The 19,943-nt window shown below is 58.5% G+C and overlaps 6 protein-coding genes across 6 annotated transcripts; 2 read left to right on the forward strand and 4 right to left on the reverse strand.

Moving 5' to 3' along the window:
* Positions 1-237: 237 nt before the first annotated feature.
* On the reverse strand, positions 238-4,176 carry N657DRAFT_575524 (uncharacterized protein; the record flags this gene model as incomplete). Its single annotated transcript, XM_062789112.1, has 3 exons — positions 238-352; positions 407-3,744; positions 3,883-4,176. The coding sequence occupies 3 exons, from the start codon at positions 4,174-4,176 to the stop codon at positions 238-240; spliced, it is 3,747 nt and encodes a 1,248-aa protein (XP_062646378.1).
* An 836-nt stretch (positions 4,177-5,012) lies between these two features.
* On the reverse strand, positions 5,013-7,416 carry N657DRAFT_646312 (uncharacterized protein). Its single transcript, XM_062793097.1, has one exon. The coding sequence runs from the start codon at positions 7,209-7,211 to the stop codon at positions 5,313-5,315; it is 1,899 nt and encodes a 632-aa protein (XP_062646379.1). The 5' UTR covers positions 7,212-7,416; the 3' UTR covers positions 5,013-5,312.
* A 1,419-nt stretch (positions 7,417-8,835) lies between these two features.
* Positions 8,836-11,150, forward strand: N657DRAFT_646313 (DNA/RNA polymerase). Its single transcript, XM_062793098.1, has 2 exons — positions 8,836-9,133; positions 9,209-11,150. The coding sequence occupies exon 2, from the start codon at positions 9,320-9,322 to the stop codon at positions 11,069-11,071; it is 1,752 nt and encodes a 583-aa protein (XP_062646380.1). The 5' UTR covers positions 8,836-9,133; positions 9,209-9,319; the 3' UTR covers positions 11,072-11,150.
* A 293-nt stretch (positions 11,151-11,443) lies between these two features.
* N657DRAFT_469576 (uncharacterized protein) lies at positions 11,444-13,491 on the reverse strand. Its single transcript, XM_062787525.1, has 2 exons — positions 13,261-13,491; positions 11,444-13,201 (listed from the first exon to the last, which is right to left on the reverse strand). The coding sequence occupies exons 1-2, from the start codon at positions 13,313-13,315 to the stop codon at positions 11,625-11,627; spliced, it is 1,632 nt and encodes a 543-aa protein (XP_062646381.1). The 5' UTR covers positions 13,316-13,491; the 3' UTR covers positions 11,444-11,624.
* A 682-nt stretch (positions 13,492-14,173) lies between these two features.
* Positions 14,174-16,225, forward strand: N657DRAFT_620536 (uncharacterized protein; the record flags this gene model as incomplete). The annotated part of the gene is made up of 4 exons (XM_062790593.1): positions 14,174-14,853; positions 14,937-14,998; positions 15,055-15,734; positions 15,780-16,225. The coding sequence occupies exons 1-4, from the start codon at positions 14,530-14,532 to the stop codon at positions 16,223-16,225; spliced, it is 1,512 nt and encodes a 503-aa protein (XP_062646382.1). The 5' UTR covers positions 14,174-14,529.
* Positions 16,226-16,997: 772 nt separating this feature from the next.
* Positions 16,998-19,049, reverse strand: N657DRAFT_575332 (alpha/beta-hydrolase; the record flags this gene model as incomplete). Its single annotated transcript, XM_062789097.1, has 1 exon — positions 16,998-19,049. One exon carries the CDS (start codon positions 19,047-19,049, stop codon positions 16,998-17,000), a length of 2,052 nt encoding a protein of 683 aa, XP_062646383.1.
* Positions 19,050-19,943: the final 894 nt, after the last annotated feature.

Consider the following 19,943-nt stretch of genomic DNA (forward strand, 5'->3'; position numbering starts at 1 on the left):
CGTCATCAGCTCCATTCTCGCACTTCGTCACCTACACACAAAGTGGTTACATCAATTTAGTGTACTTCATGGTATAATTCCAATTTACTTTTCCAGGTCAATATTACCAACCCTTTCATTGTCCTGTCATGGCCCCTTTATTCTACCGCTCCCCAACACCACCACATACCGAACCCTTCCGTAGAAAACAGAAGACAACAGATAGGAAGTTTTTATCGCGCTATCGTCTCCAATCCCTTAGACCTCGGTCTCAACATCAGGCTTCCGGCCGCTCAAGCTGCCAACCTTCATCAACCGCCTCGTGGCGAACACTGCTTCGTCCTTGGCAAATTGAACATTGCGCATCGGTTTCCTGTTCCCGTCAGCATCTTCATTACCCAGGAGAGAAAGAAGCGGAGGAACTTACCACTGCATCAGCCCGCGATGCTGGCGGTGCAGATCTCTACTGCGGTTGCGGTACTCCCTGTACTTCTTGATGGGGTTCTTGCTGCTGCCCGACTTGTTGCTCGTGCCCGTGGCTCCCGTGGCGGTGCTGTCCATCGACATGCGGCCGCGCTCTTTGACCTCGCCTTCGCTTCGCCTCCAGGTATAATTTTCTCCATCATCCTCATCACCCTCGTTCGTCCTCTGCTTATCTTTCTCCTTGTCGTGCGTGGCGTCGTTAATTCCCAGATCCACCTCTTCCTCGTCTTCATCATCCTGGTCGCTGCTGACTTCATCGATAGACCCGTCAACAGCACCGTCCAGCTGCTCAGCCTCCTCATCCTCATCTTGCTGCTCGCTCTTGTTTCTCTCAAGCAGCACAGCCGGATCCTCGCCAAACGCCCCGCTCCAGTCGGTGCCGTCCTTGGCCAGCCACTTCCTCTTGTCCTCCTCGGGCGCCATGGCCAACACATCCCGCCCCTGCGTCAGACTCTCGTCGTGCAGCTTCTGCACCACGGGCGGCACTTTCGGATGCACATGTTCCTCCCGCACACCCTCGGCAAAGCACGCCTCCCACGTCTCGATCGTCTCGCGCGAGTCGTTGTCGCTCACAAACCGGAGATGGTCCCGGTCCGTGCCGGGCTTGAACCGGCCCCTGAACCGCAGCCGCCCAACTTCCTCGACCTTGAGGTCCGGCACCGACTGCACGTTGTCGGGCGTGATGTAGTTCTGAGAGAGCCGCATGCCGTTGTCGCAGCGCCAGATGGGGATGTCAAATTCCCTCTCCTCAGCATCCGGCACGTCCTGCAGCCACAGCGAGGCGAACGTGTCTGTCTTGCGGCGCTTGCCCGAGGGGCGGAACTCGAAGAAGATGGGCGATCGATACCGGAACCGCACGGGGAGCCGGATGCGCGTCGACCTGTGCCGCTTGCTAGTCTCGGTCCCGCTGATGTCCCACGACAGGCCGGTGCCGTCGTCCGTCTTGCTGCACACGTCTCCCTTGACCGACGCCGAGCTTCCGCCCGTCCGCATCTTGACCTTGGTCCGCTCGCTTGGGCAGTAGCCCGACGTGGTGAGCGCGTCCGAGGTGAACTCAAAGGTGCCGATGTCGCCGAATCCCAGCTGCGTGGGTGGCAAGCGCAGCTCGACCGACCGGAACAGCAGGCTGATGCGGATGCGCCCAAAGCCGATGCCGCCATCGAGTGGGTACCAGCGCGTGCTCTGGCTGCTAGTCTGGAGGATGTCGGACAGCCGGAGCGGGACGACGCCGATGAGGGGGTCATGCTCCCGGTTGCGCGAGTCGCGGACTGCCACCGTGACAATGCATGACCGCCAGTCGCGGATGAAGCGCTCGGTGCCGGCCTCGAAGATGGGGCGCGACGACACCACCTTGGTGCGCGTCTTGTACGCGAGCTCGTCGTTGATGAGGATCGTGCAGTACGCGCTCGGAAGCTTCTTGCCCTCCTCCTCCTTGATTTCGCCCGCCTCGGGCCGCCCCGGCTCGTACTCCCTGCCGCCCGTGCGCTTGCCGCCCTTGGAGCCCTTGACATTAGCGATCTCGAGGTTGACAATCTGATGGACCACCACGCTGAGGATGCCACTTGGCCAGAGCGGGTCGGGCGGCGTGCACACGGCGGCCTCCTCCTGGGCCGTATCGAGGCTGCCCTTGTCGTCCTGCAGCTCCTTCTTGTCCGCCAATTCCTTGGGCAGGTTGGGGTCGCGGCCGTCGGTGCGGAGCGCCCGGCGGAACTGCGTCTTACCAAAGAAGCCGACCTCCCAGTGCAGCTCGCCCGGCATGGTGCTCTCGGCCTTGACGCCCTTGAGCTGGGACACCTGCGGGAACATCTTGCCCGGGTGCTGGATCAGCTTCTGAAGGCTCAACTCGACTTTGCCGACCATGTCGTCGGCCGACGACCGGTCGCTGTCCCACAGCTCGAGAGACAGCTGCTCGTCGGCTTTGATGACGTCGGCCGTTATGGGCAGCGCGCACGACTCTTCGAAGATGGGGTTGAGGTCGTCCTGGATCACGCGGGTGCAGTACTGCGGCTTGCCGAACTTGGAGAAAGACACGCAGATATACGGGTCCGACCCGCCGCCGACCTTGCCGCGCTGGTCCTGCTTGCTGAGGTTTGTGGCCTTGTGGATCCGGATGAACAGCACGCCCAGCGCGTTGGTCTCCTTCTTGATGGTGTCGCCTTCCAGCATCTTGCCAATGTCGAGCGTCATCGACTTCGGCGCCACGTACATGCTGGCCGCCGTGGCGATGGCCCAGTTGACGAAGTTGGAGATGAGGGGCAAGTTGAGGATGTTGGGGGCCTTCTCCATCATCGGCACGCAGCTGGCCTCGACCTTGGGCAGGCCCATCAGGGTGAAGCTGAGCGTCTTGACGAACGGCGGATTCGGCGCCAAGCCAACTCGCAGTCTGCAAGTCGCAACCAGCCTGTTCAGTTCGACCCAGATCGGAAACGGTACGCCAAACAAGCCCTTGATGCCGACGTAGAATATCAGTTGCATGCCCATATTCTTGGCCTTGGTCGACACATCCCCTGTTGACGGCAGCGAGTGATAGGCGATGGTCGCCTCGAGGTTGTAGAAGTCGCCCCCTTCCTCCTCAGCTGCTAACTCCTCCGGATCCTTGACTTTGGCGTCCCTCTTGTGAATCTCTTCCTTCAACTCCTTCACATGCGAGTCCGGCAGCGCGCGCAGACTCAGGACCCGCAACGGATTGCTCCCCTGCGAGATATCATTCACCTTGACATGCTCAATCACTTTGGGCACGCTCGCCTGCATGACATCCTCCAACGTGTCCGCCACGGCCGCGAACATGTCCGGGTTAATCAGCCCCCAAATCAGCCCCAACGCCGTGTTCAGCCACTCGACCGACTCGGGAATCAGGTTCACCACGGCCGTCTCCCCCCGCTTCTGCTCCGCGCTCCACTCCGTCGCCCGGCCCTGCCGGATCAAGTCCTTGGCCCACAGAAATACCCCGGACGCGACCGCCGCGCCGAGCGGCACCAGGCCCCAAAAACTGCCCCCGCCCAGGGCCTTGCCCATCAGGACGACGGCCAGGAACAGGGCGATGCAGAGCACGTTGGCGCGCGCCTCGATGGCGGCGTACATGGGCTCGTAGCTGACTGACGGCGTCGGGTGGAAGAGCACGTTGGTCTTTTCGCCGTGGATCGGCACGTCGGACGTCGCGCCCTCGGCCACGGGGTCCGGCGGGGCCGTCGTGTCCTGCGCGACGCGGTATTCTTCGCCCGATTGCTTGGGCGAGGTGGCCCGCGTTGCGGGACGGCCGAGGTTCGGGTTGGGAATTGTTATCTGCGTGCCGATACCATACCGCGACGGAATATGTCAGTCCAATTGCTGTGGTTGAAAGTGCATAGGTGAGCCGTTGGGCCCGGGGGGGGGCAGGTAGCGTGGTGTAGTCCTTGTAGGGGGGCAAGGGGGCGAACGTACCATGGGCTCCTCGGCCGCCTTCATATGGTGGTCATCGATATCCTCGATCTCGACGTCCTTGCCAGTAACCGGGTCGCGGACGGTGCGCCGGTTCTTGCCGGGCTTGCGCTGCTGGGGCAGCGCGTGGTCGCGCGGCTCACCATGCTGGTTGTTGGACTGCAGCTGGGCATCGATTCGGGCGTCGCGCTCTTTTTTGTCCCGGTCCAGCGACTCGACGAATTCCTGGATGTTGGGGACCCGGTTCCTGCCGGAGTACTCCTGCCCTGGAGGGTAGGTTTTGTGGTCGGCGCTCATGACGGGTTTCCTTTTCAGTTCTAAGTTTTGGGGCGTTATGAGATGCTGAGCAAGGAAGCTGGGAAGACAAGAGTTTTGTAGCAGGTGTAGTGTTACCGACTTGGGGAGGAAGGTAAGATGAACTCGAGGACGGATTGCAGGATTACGGCAAAACGTAGGTAAAGGGCAGCAAGCAAGCAGCGAACTGAAAGGAACGGATTTCAAGCAAGAGGGCAGGCAGGAGCTACCTATTTGGCATGCACAGAGAACAGCTCCAGGAGAACTTTGACACAAATGCGGTGCTGCTTGTCTTACGTAGCTCAAAGATCACGGAACAAGCAGGTTCAAAGCTGTCTTTGTGGCTGCCAATGGCGTGGGGGACAGCAAAGAGAATCAAGTGTTCTTGTTGATTTGCGTGCAGGGGGATGGACTCTCGACGGGAATCAATGACGTCGGTGGTCGACCCGGGGTCCCACTTCCCCGGTCGGGACCCGGTGTGACGGCTCCGAATGACGTCGTTGGGTCGGGCTACCACCTAGAGCACCTCTATGTCGCAAGACAGTGGTGCGGATACCGTCTTGGTTTAATTAAGGTGATGGTTGGGTTGCTGGACAAAAGTTGGACATCGTCAGGGCCCAGGAGTAAACGGCCAATGGTGCAATACTGTGTACGGATGTACACATTGTAACTTCAAGTTTTGGTCTCGACTGTCAATGCGACCGGGAGCCACGGATCGTTACCCACTTCAACATGCGGGGGAGAACACCCCGGAACCTTAAACCAACAATACTTCAAATTTCAGGCACCGTAGCATACTAGAGACTTGAATCAAAAAGCGCAATGAACCCAGTTCGGGAGAGAGTTTCGAGCAGTTGTCGTACTAAGATATATATGCAGTACTCTCATATATGACAGTCACAGCAAGTCGCGGAAGTGTTCGGCTCGTTATGCTGTCTTTTTGAATTCCGTTGTGTCATATCACCTTTAAGATCATACCCAACCCACCTCTCTATCGTATCATTTCGTCCATCGCAGTCCTGTTTCATGACAAGGAACACAAAAGTACCCTAACACCCAGGTATCATGCCTTCTTCCTCTTGTATCTCTCGGAACTCCACGCAATGTCCAAACAAGTCCCCATCCATACCTTCCTAAAGTCAAGACAAAGACACATCCCCATCCCGCCAAGGCACCCACCCCCTCCCTCCAAATCCATCAGCCACCGGCCGGGCCGTCATAGTCGGCGTGCCCTCATCCATCTCTACATCCTCGTCCCCGTCACGACCGCCATACCCCACCAACTTCCCCCCATACCACATGCCATTGCCATTGCCATTGCCATTGCCATTGCCGTTCCCAACCCCATCCGTCTCCCTCTCCCGATCATCCTCGGCAGAAGTGAAGCTACTCGCATCCGACATCTCCACGTCCCCGAACCCGGACGAGTCCCTGCTCTGTACGCTGGTGGTCGACTCAACGCTGGGCGTGGGCGGCTCGGCATTCATATTCATGGCTTCCATGCCCATGCCGAGATGCATGGACATGGACATGGACATGGGCACAGCTGTTGGGGGTTCGGGGGTGAGGTAGCGGACGCTGTTGGCGCCGCTGGCGGTGGAGTCGGGGGTGGAGTGGCGGGTTGGGAGTAGCGAGGAGGGGATCGGGGTGAGTTCGCGGGTCTGTCGTTGTTCTTGGTGTTGATGGTGGTGTTGGCGGAGGGATGGGGGTTGTTGTGGGGCTGGCTGCGGCACAGCCTCGGGTTGTGGAAGAAGGGGTTGTTCCGTAAGAGGTTGAGTCGAATCGCTGGTCATGCTTGCGGTGGCGCGGGCGGGAGGAATGGGCGCAGCGAGGAGCGGGATCGTGATCTGCGCCGGGGTCTGCATCCCCGTCGCTGCGGCGATGGCCTTGGCTAGCTGCGCCTGCGCCTGCTGATTCCGTGTTCGCGGTCTGGGCGCTGGGACAGCGAGGACGGGGACTGATGGAGCCGGGTCCTTCTTTGCTGTTGCCGGTGCCGCCGGCGCAGATGTCGTGCTCTCGTCCTCAGCATCCTCGTCCTGCCCAATTGTCCACACCCACCGCCGCTTCTTCTCCCGCCGCTTGCCGCCCCGCTTGCGGATGCCGCCTCCCGTAGGCGACAGCGTCAAGGGGGTCGAAGCGTGCATGTTCGCCATGCGACGGCGCATCTCTTCAAACGGACCCGGGGTCTGTCCGCCGTCGCGCGTGTTGTCGCAGCTGCTAGCGTCGGCCATGGCTTGGTCGAGAAGGCAATCGCCGTCGTCCGAGGACGAGGTTGAAGGCGAGATGGGCGTGGCGTCCTCGGCCAGGAGATCAATGTGCGATTTGGTGTACTTGCTCGTCGTGATTTCTTGCGTCAAGGGGCTGTTGTAGGCTACGCGGCGAGCTGCTTTCTCCTGGAGGCGAAGGGACTGCCGCCTCGGGGATTCGGGGGATTTGGTACTCAGTGGCGGGAGAGGCGAGTTGCGGAGGATGCTGCGCAGGCTGCGTTGGTGGGTGTAGGGCAGCTTCGCGGTCCCTGGCATGGTTGTCCGCCTCTTTGGGTTCTGTGCCGCCGGCACCGGCGCTGTTGTCCCCGGCGGCAGGGCGGTCGCTGGTGTCGATCCGTCAAAAGTAAACACCTGAGCGCTCTGCTCCGGCGGTTGCGCTGACAGCGGAGGAGTCGCTGTCATAGCTGCGCTCGGGAAGCAGATGTGCTGGGCTACGGCTGGGGAAATCGGCTGTGCCGTGATGGGGGTGTCGAGGTAAGGACCCAAATAGGGAGTGTGGTTGCCCGAGTTCTTTGCGAGTACATCTTGTGTCTGGAGACGCAGCACCGGCCGCTTGCCCAAGATTGCGGTTGGCGGGTTCTCTTGGACCGGCGTTGACCGGTCGACGGCAGTCGCGTAGACATTAGAGAGGGTATTAAACGCCGTCGGCGACTTGACGTCGGCGGCAGCAGCCAGACACCTCGAGGTCCGGCCACTCGGGCCGCTTGCGAAAGCCCTGATCTGGAGAGACAATCTCGGCCTCTTGGGAGGACTCTGCGGGGACGTCGGCATGGCGAGAGATGGGTGGATATAATAATCCAGACAAGGTCTGGGACTCTAAACTGAAGTTAATACAGAGCTGGCCGCCTGCAATCCCTAAGCCAGCTAGGAACGTCGAGGCAGGCGAGTGAGCGTGCGACCTCGGTAGGCCAGCAGGCGAGATGGTGATCAGAGCGAGAGGGTGAGCGTCAGTGTGAGGAGGGCGGCTCGCGAGGGGGCCAGCGGCTATATGTGTGCTTTACTGTGGTAGGGTGTCCTGGAGGGATCGAACAGTGTGTCCGACTCACCCACCCGCTCGGGCGGCTAGCCTAAGAATTGAGCGTGGCATTGGATGGCATCCCTGCTGAAGTCTGGGGGCCCGCACGGAAAGTGGACAAGAGCAAGCGCCAGTCCGTTTTGGGTGGTCGAGCGCGGAGTGAACCAAATGCCCGCCACAGCACACGCAATCCCCTCATTTTCCTGTCCAGGGGCGTGTGACACAAAAAGAATTCCTCGCTTCTCGACTCTTGGCCTTGTGGTTGGCTGTTGGCAGGAAGGAAGCGGTCCCCGTCAGTGGTCGGCACACTCGATGCAGCTTGCAGGCGCAAGCGCTCTCCTGCCCAATGGCAGCCTACCAAAGCTGCATAGACCCACCTGCACGCAAAAGTCACAGCGCGTCTATTTCCCGCCAAGCATTTCAGCAGCCCCGATTTGGCAGGCGCATCCAATGATCCCAACATCAATGCCCACGCTAACAGGCGCGATGCCCGCCTTGTCTGCTTCCAGTTTTCCTCGGTTGGGCTCTTTTCACACCTTTTGACTCCCAACATTGGGAGCATGACCAACTGAAGGATTCCCTGGCGTTCTGGAAGGATTTTATTGTCGCACTGCGGGATTTTGGTCATCCTTTGTTGAGTTCACCAAGCGCTCGTCAACAAACTCACCCAGAACTCGATCAAGCCAAGGTAAGGGAATGAATGGAAGGCCTCCCGGATGGCCTCCCGGATGGCTCCCGAAAGGCCTTCCCCAGGCCGGCCAATTGAGCCGCAGAATGTCCCACTCTATCGGAGTCTGGACTCCATTCATGACAATAGAAGCGGTGAATGCAAAATCCGACACCCAAGGTTGCGCCGATTTGTCAACTCAGCACCGACGCCACAGACAAGCAGCGTCTTCCACATAAGGGACGCATTTCGGTCATCATCGGAGATTGCCATTTGACGAGAATAGGGGATGAGAGAAGAAGATTGATTAGCGGAACCGGCCGAAAACCTGGCTTGCTCGTTCGCCTGCCCAGTATCTATGAAATGGAACCTGTTGATCAGATTCAAACATGAGATATTCGATGCCAGTATAAACACTTTCCGCGTTAGCGTTACGCCAACCTAAAGTACCTAAGCAAACTAAAGAATATCAGTTTTTCCATGAAACTATGATTTATGATCCTATCAGTATCCGATGTTCTTCACTTCTCGCATTCCTTCTCTTTACCTTTTTTGTTTTTTTAGTCCATCGACTTGGACCCCGTCATGGGTTGCTAGTCAGGCGTTAAACTTGGTGGATCCGAACGCTGGTCAAACGTTAGACCCTGCCCACGCCTGATGTTTCCACAAACTAAAAATAGAATGCCACGGCCCCAAACCCGACAGCTTGGTTTCGAGATAGCCATCTTTTCGAACCTGGACACGGAGAGCATCGAGTAAACAAAACATCAGAACTGTCCCGGCGATGTCTGGGTGACGCGATTGTGCGTCCAATCCTGCCTCAAAAATGGATCCGACGCCCGGCAAAAAGGCGCCACGCCGAAAAAACAACCGGGTCATCCTGCACTTTGTACAGCCTCCCTTCTCTCGCATCATCCTACCCCGACCTGCTCCACATGACGCCGCCCAGGACATCCCGTCTGACACCGTGAACTGTTTATCTTATAGGATCTCGACTGTTTCTATGCCCAGGCACGTACTGTCCCACTCCGCGGCGATCTGTTGGTCTCTCTGTGTGTGGACACGGTCGCTCATTCTTGCTCGCAGTGCGTCGAGAACCGGCAGCCGTCGCTGAAGACACTGCCCCTCGGCATCAAGCAAAAAGGCATCCTCGCCACTTGCAACTACGTGGCCCGTCGCCATGGCGTCAAGAAATTGATGCCGATCGCCGAGGCCAAGATCATCTGCCCGAACCTCGTGCTGGCCGACGGCGAGGACCTCTCCCCCTTCCGCGACGTGTCCAAGCGCTTGTATGCCATGCTCCGGTCTTACTCATGGAACGGCAAGATCGAGCGCCTCGGTCTTGATGAGGTATTTATGGACGTCACGGACATGGTGTCATACAACGTTGAGCTCCTGAACCGGAATGCCCTGCCCCAGTCCTATTTTTGTCTGTCTCGGACGGACCCAGAGGCTGGCTTTGAGTACGATGCTATGTCGTTTGCGGGGTGTGTCTACGGAGAAGAAAGTGTTCAGAATGTTGAAAATCTGCTCTACATGCGGCTTTTGCTGGGCTCTCACCTCGCCCAGTATCTGCGGTTGAGGATCGAGGACGAAGGGTACACCACGGCATGTGGCATAGCCACCAACAAGGTGCTAGCCAAGCTGGTCGGCGACAAGAACAAGCCGCGGAACCAGACCACCCTCCTCGCTCTCGGCGAAGAAGACATCCTCAGTTTCATGGACAGCCACCCCCTCCGTAGAGTGCCAGGGATCGGCTTCCGGACCACCAGCATCCTCGAGAGCTTCGTTCTCAAAAAAAAACCAGACACAAACATGCACTCGATGGAGTGTTCGACCACCGTAGGGCAGGTCCGCACGCACCCGTCTATCTCACCGCCAATCCTCGAGCGCCTCCTGTCCGGCCCGGGCGCGGAAAAAGGCCTCGGCAGCAAAGTCTGGTCCCTCCTCCACGGCGTAGACGACGCCGACGTCAAGCCAGCCCGCGACGTGCCCACCCAAATCAGCATCGAAGACACCTACAAAGGCATTCAACCTCACGAGATCCGCCGCGAACTACACGCCATCACCGCCTCCCTCCTCCGGCGCATGCACATCGACCTTCTCGACGACACCACCACCACCACCACCAGCCCACCTCCCCCAACGTCAAACCAGCACCACAACCACCGCCACCCCTCAAGCAAATCAACCCCAACGATGACGGCAAAGAAATGGCTCGCCCAACCAAAAACCCTCCGCCTCTCCACCCGCCAATATATCCCCCTCTCAGAACACCAGTACCACCAACAAAACAACGACCCATCCGCCTGGGCCCGCACCTCCCGCAGCTGTACCCTCCCAAGCTTCGCCCTAGACATCAGCCTGCCTCTGGAACAAATCGCCACGCGGCTCGTGGACGAGACGCTGCTGCCTCTGTTTTGGAAAATGAACCCAAACCCTCCCGTCGAGCCATCTAAACCAAAGGATGCTGCTGGTGGTGTTAGTGGTGGTGGTGGGGGTGAAAGTGAACAACGGAATAAGGCTTGGGGGATCGGGCTGATCAACGTCTGCGTCACCAACATGGTCGGGGCCGGTAGCGCTGGGGCACGAGATATCGGGGAGATGTTTCGGGGGGTACATCGGCGAAACGACGGCACCGGGGCGGTGGTGGCGGAGGCCGTCGGGATGAGGAGTCATGACTGTGATAATGATGGTGCTGGTGATGATGGACTTGGAGAACGGAGAAGGGAGGCAACGACGGGGTTGGAGGTGGAAAGATCTGGGAATGGTGGTGATGACGATCTTGAGGTGGTGCGGGATGACGGAGAGGGAGAAGACGACGGTACATGGGATAATGATACTGATACGTCGGAGGGGGATGTAGATCGGTGTGCGCTGTGTGACCGGTTCATTCCAAGGTTTGCATTGTCGGCGCATGAGCGGTACCATAGTATGGAGGATTCTTGAATCCAGACTAATGCATCAATGTTGAACACTGCTGCCTTGGTAAAGAGCTCCCCCCTCGCAGGACAACGAACCGATACCTAACTCGCTGGCCTTCCGGCAACCAAAGTACAAATAGTGGGAAAGTAGTCCAAGAGCGAGTGGATGAAATGGAGGGCAGTAAAGGAACACATTCATCGCACGATGAAGAGTCATTAAGTAGATCACAGACTCCTAGAGAAGTGTCTCTGACTCATTGTGTTGTCCGGTCTAGACGACCTGGCGGTTAGACGAAAGGGCGTTGTTGAAACCCTGAGGATGACTAGCTGGAGATTCCAAAGGATCTGGCTTTTTCTCGCCCGCCCTAGCCATCCAGTAGGTGGGCAACTTCCCATCCACAAGGAATGGCCCAACAGAGGGAACCCATGGAATAGCCCAGGACAAATGCTGGGCTGTTGACACACATAAATACAACGCCGCAAGTCCATGCAGATGGTTAACCATAGCCACCAGATCTCAACCCGGAAACGCCTCTCACCGCCAACCAGACAAGATGAACAACTTCATCCACTCTTCATCACCGAAGGCCCCTGCCTCCCGACCCAGAACCATCCTCCTCCAACCCGGCCTCCGCCAACAACTCCCTCAACCTCTGGTTCCCAGCCGCAAGGCTCTCAATAAAGTCAGCCGCACACTGCAGGGCGTGGGCCTTGTGTGTCCTGCCCTCGCGGAGGACGGGCACCAGCTCGTAGAGCATGTCGTACCCCCGGCTAATGATGCCGCGCCGCTTCTGCTCGCTGCGTATGTGGTTCTCGCGCTTCTGGTCCTCGTTGAGCGGCTCCCGCGGCGGCTTAGCCTGGGATGACTTGCGTCGGCCGCTAGCGTTCCCAGGACCGGTTGTCCTGTTGTCGTTGTTGGTGGTGCTTTGGGGTGATTTTCGTCGTTTCTTGGTTGCCGCGGCTGTTGTGATGGTTTCGGCTTCGGGGGTGAGGGGTTCTGGTAGCTTGCGTCTCTTGTGTTCTGATATCCTTCTTGATTGCAGTGGTGGTGGCGGTTGTGGTTGTGGTTGTAATTCGTCGGCGGTGGCGGATAGTCGAGCTGTTAGTTGGTTCGGTCCCACCTGCCTCGTCTCTTCTACCGGTTTACTGCTCCTTCTTCGCTTCGTCGGGGGACCGGCTTCGCCATTTGTCAGTTCATTTGGTGTTGGGAGACTGTAGGACTCCGCCTTGAGCTGCACGGGTGAAACCATCGAAGACCTCCTCGCCGTGTTCGGGGACATCGGCGCCCATGTGTTGGGACTGGCGGCTCGAGTGGGCGCCGCACTGTCGTTCCGTTCTAGACATTGCAGAGCGGCCAACTGCTCCTCTACCATGGCCGCGGTCGTGTCCCTGGCCGATTGAGACACAAACTTTTCGTTGTTAAAGTTCGGATCCGAGCCAAATCGTATTTCAGTAGGTCGCCTGGGCGGCCGTCGACTGTAGGACTGGTCGCCTGCGGCGGTGCCGTGGAATGCCATCCCGTCGAAGACACCAGGTCGACTTTGAATGCCATTATTTGCGGAAGGAGGGGGTGCTTGAAACTGAACAGATGACGGCGCCTGAGGAACAAGTGCCTGATTCTGTTGCTTTTGGCTGTAGAACATGTCAAAGTGGGCGCCGTTGCCATGTGACAGGACGCTTGCGGCGGCGATGACGTCGTCGGTAGCCTGGTGATCAAGATAGCCATGCTGAGTGTGGAGGGGTCGTGGAGACTGCGGCGTCATCAGGTCAGGCATCATCAGGTTGGATGGCGTAGCCGTGGGAGGTTGACGCGGCGGGATGGGAGACGCTGTTGTGGTGGATGGTTGCGCCGGGTACCCAAAGACCAACGGCGCGGCGGCGGGAGACTGCTTCTGGACCTCATTGCCGAGTATTTGAGGGAACATGTTGGCCACCATGCCCTCGTCCCAATATCCATACGACACATTGTGACCGACGACGCTGGGCGGCAGGAGCCAGTTTGGCGTGTAAACACCGCCCAGGCCTTCTTCAGGCTGAAGGATTCCATGGCCGTTCACGCCGCGATGGGCGAAGAAGTCGTCGAGGTATCGGCTTTCCTGAGCACCCAAAATCTCGATGCCACCTGGCACTGGCAGTTCGTCATCGAGGAGGTTGACTGGGCGGACAGGACTCTGTTAGCGAGGAGGGCAATGGCAGGGTGTGCACTTGACTCACAGTCCCCCGGCACAATGCTTGATGCATCGTGCATTGTGCTCCCTCGCCGATCCATCTGTCTTTGTTGGAAGAAACGACGACGCTGGGTTCAGGTTCCTCCTAGCGGCATGCAAACGGCACTCGGACGCCACATGGAGCCAGTTGCGGAACGTGGAGTATTTGCGGGGGACAAGGCTTCCTCGTTGGAGGTTATCGATTGTCAAGGATGGCCAAGTCTGTCAGAGGTGGATATGTGGACGGGAACAAGTGGGTGTTTTCCCTTTTCTGTTCTTCGTTGGAACGACCGCGCGAGATTTGGGCGAGACTTAAGTGCAGTATCCGTACTAGGTACCGTTTCCGTCGTCATTTCTAGCACGATGATAGCGGCACTGCGAAAGCTGAAGAATGTGGAAATCTCGACCTTAAAGCATGGCTGAAACGGCGGGTAATGCAGTTTACAGGAAGCCTACTGCAAACGTGCCAGGGGCATTGTCATCTTCCAAGATGGCCAACTTTGGGAGTTCCGCTGTCAGCAGGAAGCGGCTTCTCTGGTCTGCCGACAACCTGGAATTTCGAGTGGGTTGTGCATCAAATGAAGGTCTTTTACTAGGTTTAATTCGATGCATTGCAGCACAGGCCCAGCCTAAGAAACATTATCCACTTAAAGGAGCATCACATGCTGCATTGAGCCACATGGCCCCCGGCCGCCTAACAGACAGGGGCTGTCGGGAATAACCCCACAATTTGATGCCGCGCCAAACCGAAACCACAAACTGTGACCCCTGCAATTTGCGCAATTGGATCTCACAAGCTCCAGCTCGGGCGTAACGGTGTTCATCACCCCACAAATCTGCCAAATGTTCGACATTGTCAGCTGCTTTCCCAGAGTCTTGGTTCGCTGCTGCTGCATCGTGCAGCTCGGTCGGCAATGTCGAGCTCAGGCTGGAGTGATCCACTTACGTTGCTTAACTCAATGCGTGGTGAGCCTCGCGGAAGTCCCAGGGAGCGACAGATCCTTTCTTTATTCAAGCCGCGTGGGGCCGGCCGCCGCCTTCCGAGGCTAACATGCCGAGAACCCAGCAACGTCAGTGGACGCGCTGGATAATCAAAGCGACCTCTGTTCATCACATACATGAATCATAAGGTGGCTGCAGGACGACATCATTTTCTAGTGGAATGACCACTCCTTCCCATCCCTACACGTCTCGTTGGAGAACCGCCGGCAACATATGGCTGCTCCAACTGCTACAATATTCTTCGAACCATCATTGACAGAGCCAACCGCGCCACATGGATACGGCGCCCTCAAGTTCATCATCACCAACACGCCGAGGATGGGATAGGAGCATTCCCCCTGCCCTGCGCCCCGTAGTGCGCGCGTACTTGCTGGGCTATGCATACGCAGTCGGGCCCCGACTGCTGACCCTGTTGCTCCAGCATGTCGCCCGCCGCAGGCTCACGAGACGGGCGAACAAACAGACGACCACGGCACACGACACCCAAAATGGAGAGCCCTTCTCGGCGGCATTTCGAGGTATCCTTATGAGGGCGCTCGACTGGCAGAGCTTTCCCACCTTTTGCGCCGCCTTGGTTGGCGGCACCGCCTTGCTCGAAGTAAGCTTGGCGATTCCTCCCACACACGTCTTGCGGTTTGTGATCCTGCCTGCATGAGACTAACCCGGATCGCACTGTTGCAGCGACCTTTGGCTGTCCTTCTTAGCAGATCGGCAAAGAACCTCTCCGACATTGCCCGGAGGAGGTAAATCCAACCCCCTTCTTCAGCGATTTTGCTGCAGCCGCTGATGACCCCTGCAGAATCTCCAGGTGGCTGGCGTCCTTCATCGCAGCCTGGCTGAGCCTTCGGCTACTCCAGTCCAAGCAAACCCCGAGTTTCACCGACACAGCGTCCGGGTTCGGCCCGAATGACCCCCCCAAAACAGTGCACTATGCCGGACGGACCCTCGACCTCACCCTTTTCGCCGTGACGCGGGCGCTGGACGTCATCGGCGGCGAGCTGTGGCACCGCCGCAAGCTCCGTCGGCAGGCGGCCGGGACTTGGACGCGCGCCGAGTCCGCCATCTCGCGCCTCACCGATCCGGCCGTCTTTGCCCTCTCCAGCGGTCTCATCATGTGGACGTGGATCTACCTCCCGGCGCGCCTCCCGCGCGCCTACAACAAGTGGATCGGTTCGGCCGCTGCCGTCGATCCCCGGCTCATCACCGCCCTGCAGCGCTGCCGGCAGGGCGAGATCGTCTACGGCCGCGACACGGGTCAGGCCCCGCTCCTCGGCAGTATGTGCGCCGACTACGGGTGGCCGGCCGAATGGGGCGACCCGGCCAAGACAATCCCTTTCCCCTGCGAGATGGTCCACATGGGCTGTGGCCCGTCGTGCGAGCTGCACGCCGTCTCTCGCTTCTTCCGCTCCTTCCGATGGGCCATGGTAACCTACCTCCCGCTGTCCCTCGTCCTGGCGGCGCGCAGCAGCTACCACCACCGTAACTACCGTAACTACAGCAACACCAAAAACAACCTGCAACCAGCCCTCCGCCGCGCCCTCCTCTCCGCCGCGCGGTCTTCCTCCTTCCTAGCCACCTTCATAACCCTCTTTTACTACGGCGTGTGCCTCGCCCGCAACAGGCTCGGGCCCCGCCTACCGATGCTGGGCGGCGGCAACGACGACGACGACGACGATCAGGCCTCGCGCTTCCAGCGCATCGACGGCGGGCTCTGCGTCGGCGCGGGCTGCGTGTTGTGCGGGTGGAGCATCCTGCTGGAGCACGCGGGCCGCAGGAAGGACATGGCGCTGTTTGTCGCGCCGCGCGCGCTGGCCGCGCTGTTCCCCCGCCGGTACGCGCTGGCCGCGCAGTGGCGCGAGACGCTTGCTTTTGCGGCCAGCACGGCGGTCGTGTTCACCTGCGTCGCGGAGAATAGGGCGCGAGTTAGAGGCATGATGGGGAGTGTGCTGGGCACGGTTCTGGGGAAGTAGATTGTGGTTGGGGGTGCTGGGGAAGGGGTTAAATGTTTAGTGAGCGCCTGAGCGTTGGCTGGTATCTTTCAACCGTTATTGCGGAGTTGATGCTCCTATGTTGCATGGTTTCTGGAACTCCGGCGTGCAGTATTCTTGGCTGCTTACGCTTGGTAAAGGTAAAGTTAACCGGGCAGCGTACATTACTAGAGTTGCATGAACTGAAAGGGCGGTGCATGAGATGCGTATGCCACAGAGAAACGTGAGTGGGGTTGTCAAAAAAGAAAACAGGTAGAACATCGACCTCAGAAGCTACAGCATGGCGCGAAAATCAAGAGCACTGTCTGTTAACTTGCTGGTCTCCTAAAGAAAGATAACAAAGATGTTCCAGACAACGACTAGCATATCTCGAGTCGGGCATGGAACTGAGGTCACAGGCAAGCTTTCAAGGACAGGGATCAGAGATGAGACGAAGCTTGAAGATAACACTCGAGCGCTATATAAGACCAGCCGCGAGGTGAGTGCAACTATGATCGCGTCCCATCTACCTTGTCGTCTTAAATGTACTGCAAGGTGCTTCCTGACTCATCCGGAGCAAGCCTAAGTGTACCCTAAGATCAAGCTAACTCCTCCCAAATCCATGCCGTCCCGTGGCTAACTCTACTGGAGCATAACTTTTCGACGCAAATTCCTAACGCCATAATGCCCATCCCCTCCTAACCTCAAGCTATTTTGCTAAAACGGGCGGCAAGTAACACTGCCAAACCCAACCCAGATCATCACCAGGTAAGTTCTACAACCTAGCCTCAGCCTTGACCACACCAGCCCTCTTTCCCAGCCCCTGACTCAACCACACCCTCTCCCACCAGAACCGACACGCCTCCTTCTCCCGCTCAGTCATCTCCACCACCTTAGCCGGCACACCCTTATTCTCCCCCCCACCGCGCTCATCATTCCCCTCGCCAAACACCATGATCTTCCCGGACCCCTTCTTTTGCCCCTCCGCAGCCAAGGGCGAGACAAAGGCAGGCCATTGCACCCCCTTCCCATCTCCATCCTCGTCGCCGTCTTCGTTATTGGGCGTGTTCAACGCGCTGCTGACGAACCTCGCCCACTTGCCATGCATGGCATCCGCCACCTCCCGCAGCCCGTCCCTGCCGTTCCCAAGCTCTTCCATATCGTGCGCCACGACCGGCGCCTCGTCGCCGTGGTTTGCGCTGCCGAACGCCGCCGTCGCCGCGTATCGGTACACATACACGTCTGCCACACCGGACGCGGACATGTGATGCGCCGTCTGCAGCACGGGGCAGATGTAGGCGTAATGCGAGTATGCCGCGTCGAGGCGCGCCCACTGCTTGCCCATGCCGCGGGGTACGTTCACGTACGGGCTGGAGGAGGGGTGCGACACCGGGTCCGGGTAAAGGGACTCGAGCTTGTCGAGATCGGACTGGGTGAGGGAGGGGATGAGACCTTGGAAGAAGGCACGAAACTCGGCGGCTGTGTTTGCGCGGGGCGGTATGAAGACGGTGCCTTCGTTGGTGTTGTAGCCAGTGATAATGGGGATGCGGAGATGGGAGCGGGAGTGCCAGGACTTGATGGGAAGGTCGGGAATCAAGGAGGGTCTGGTGTGGGGTGTATGACTTGAATTTGCAAAGGGATTCGGCCCATCGATAACGGGCTGGAAGGGCCAGGTTACGCTGTTGACGTACTTGTCCCAGACGACCTTTGCGGCGCGCACAATGGTCTCAAGCGGGAGCCTACGAAGGTGCGAGAAGACATCGGCTTCCGGGACACCGGCGGCGCCCGCGGCAACGAGGAACTCACGGAATTGGACGAGGTGGCGAGGATGGGTCGGGTAAAGGACTGCGCGGGCCGTGGTAGCGCCGGACTCGAGGATGGCCTTGACGAAGGGAGCCTTGGTGGACGAGCGGGAATAGTACATGATGTGGTGGCCGATCGAATGCGCGCCTGCACTGAGACCCACAATGGTCACCTTCTTGGGATCGCCGCCGAAGGCCTCGATGTTTTCCTGCACCCATTCCAGCAGCATCTGCTGGTCCCGCAGCCCCAGGTTCAACAACCCCGCTCGGGCTGCCACGTCGGACGGGAGGAAGCCAAGGGGGCCGACACGGTAGTTGAAGTTAATAGCAACCATGGGAGCCTTGGCCCAGGCGGCAAAGCTGGCCATGTTGCGCTCGATGCCGTGGCCGGTGTTGAAGCCGCCGCCGTGGATGTAGACAATGACAGGCAGGCGAGGTCTCTTCTTCGATCTCTTCCCGTCCTTTGTCTTCTCATAGCCGTGCCTATCGACAAGTCCAGCAGGGCGGTAGATGTTGGCATTCAGGCAGTTTTCGCTCATGTTGCGCTGTACCACGCCGCCGTTGTTGGGGCATATCTTGCCCCATGACACTGCCTCGAACGTTTCCCTGGACTCCGACAGTGGTTGCGGCGGGCGGAAGCGGTTCTCGCCGCCAGTGTCCTGGGCGTATGGCACCCCGCGGAAGGCCTCGATGGACTTGGGAAAGCGAGGCGACGCCAGCAGTGTAGTGCCGACGTAGGTGCCCTGGCGAAGGACGACAGCGGGCTCTGCCGCGGAAGCGCCGCTAGGTTTGATTGCAGTGGGCATGTCTGTCGCCGCAATCTCAGCCTGAGTCCTAGCCGCTGAATCGGCGTTGTCGTTGTCAGCGTCCGGCGCCGATGCTTTGTGCTTACCCGTGTCCAGCACTGAGTCAATCAATCCACCGCGTTCGAGCCCATACCCGTGTCCGTAGAGATGGAAGCAGAGCACCAGCAACACAACAATGGCGCAGAACCATGTTAAGGTCAGGGCCGACCGGCGGCGCATCCGGCGCTTTATCTGGGTCACGAAGCACATGAGAAGGCACAATCCGAGCTCCACCAGGGAACGCTGCAGCGTGTGATCCTGGCCCGAATTAAACTGCGGGTCGGCTAACCTTTGTACCTAAATCCCCCGTTCCTTGCCATGCTAACTCAGAGTCGCAACTGACACCCAAAGCCGCCGGTTATCGGTATCCGATAGGCTGCGAGGCAAAGAACGGAATGCAGATGTTGCGCAAAGAGGACAGTGACAGGCGCGACATGCACTTCATCTCCTGCAGGAGGGGCAGGCGACTGTGTTTCTAACTCGGACAAGCACCAACTCCAGGTTTGCTCACGAGGGCTGAAGAGGTCTGAGCTTCGGAAGGTGCGTGTGGATAGGCGGCCAAGGAAATGGCTGCCATGTAATACCGAGCTGATAAGATGCGTCTGGGCACAAATTGACCGCAAACATTGCGGAGGGCAGCATGAGATTGGATTGCAATTGATTGAGATGGCTCTGTTTGCAACTTGCTTACGCAGTGCATAGTTTGTTGTGTAAGGTCAAATCGTCTTAAAGTACGGGATGGATGCTGTATACCCTAGCCCTCTTATTCACTGTGCTGATCCGTTCGGGCCACATCGATGGCGGCGACATCAGCTCCGGCAATAAAGCCAGTTTAACAATTCGGATGTCCCACTGTTTCAAGCCTCAGTCTGGCTACTAGAATACTGTCTGTTACCCATCTACCCTACCTGGGAGGCAACTAACAATGACTACCACAGCTCGATACCGAGGACGCCATATCCACCCCGCGCATAATCCCCCCCCCCCCACTTTATTCAGGGGAATCCAATAGCGCGCCTCCAAATAACACCTACTGCAAACAAGTCAACGATAAAACAAACCATCAGCCGAAAT

Source organism: Parathielavia appendiculata, assembly GCF_033297405.1.
Source record: "Parathielavia appendiculata strain CBS 731.68 unplaced genomic scaffold N657scaffold_8, whole genome shotgun sequence".
Lineage (NCBI taxonomy): Eukaryota > Fungi > Ascomycota > Sordariomycetes > Sordariales > Chaetomiaceae > Parathielavia > Parathielavia appendiculata.

Excerpts from the sequence above, each read along its gene's own strand:
- N657DRAFT_469576 (XM_062787525.1), bottom strand. The coding sequence starts at position 13,315 with ATGGATCGGCGAGGGAGCACAATGCACGATGCATCAAGCATTGTGCCG. Across the intron at positions 13,202-13,260 it reads AAGCATTGTGCCGGGGGACT|TCAACCTCCTCGATGACGAA; the intron begins GTGAGTCAAGTG and ends CTGTCCGCCCAG.
- N657DRAFT_646313 (XM_062793098.1), top strand. The coding sequence starts at position 9,320 with ATGCCGATCGCCGAGGCCAAGATCATCTGCCCGAACCTCGTGCTGGCC.
- N657DRAFT_646312 (XM_062793097.1), bottom strand. The coding sequence starts at position 7,211 with ATGCCGACGTCCCCGCAGAGTCCTCCCAAGAGGCCGAGATTGTCTCTC.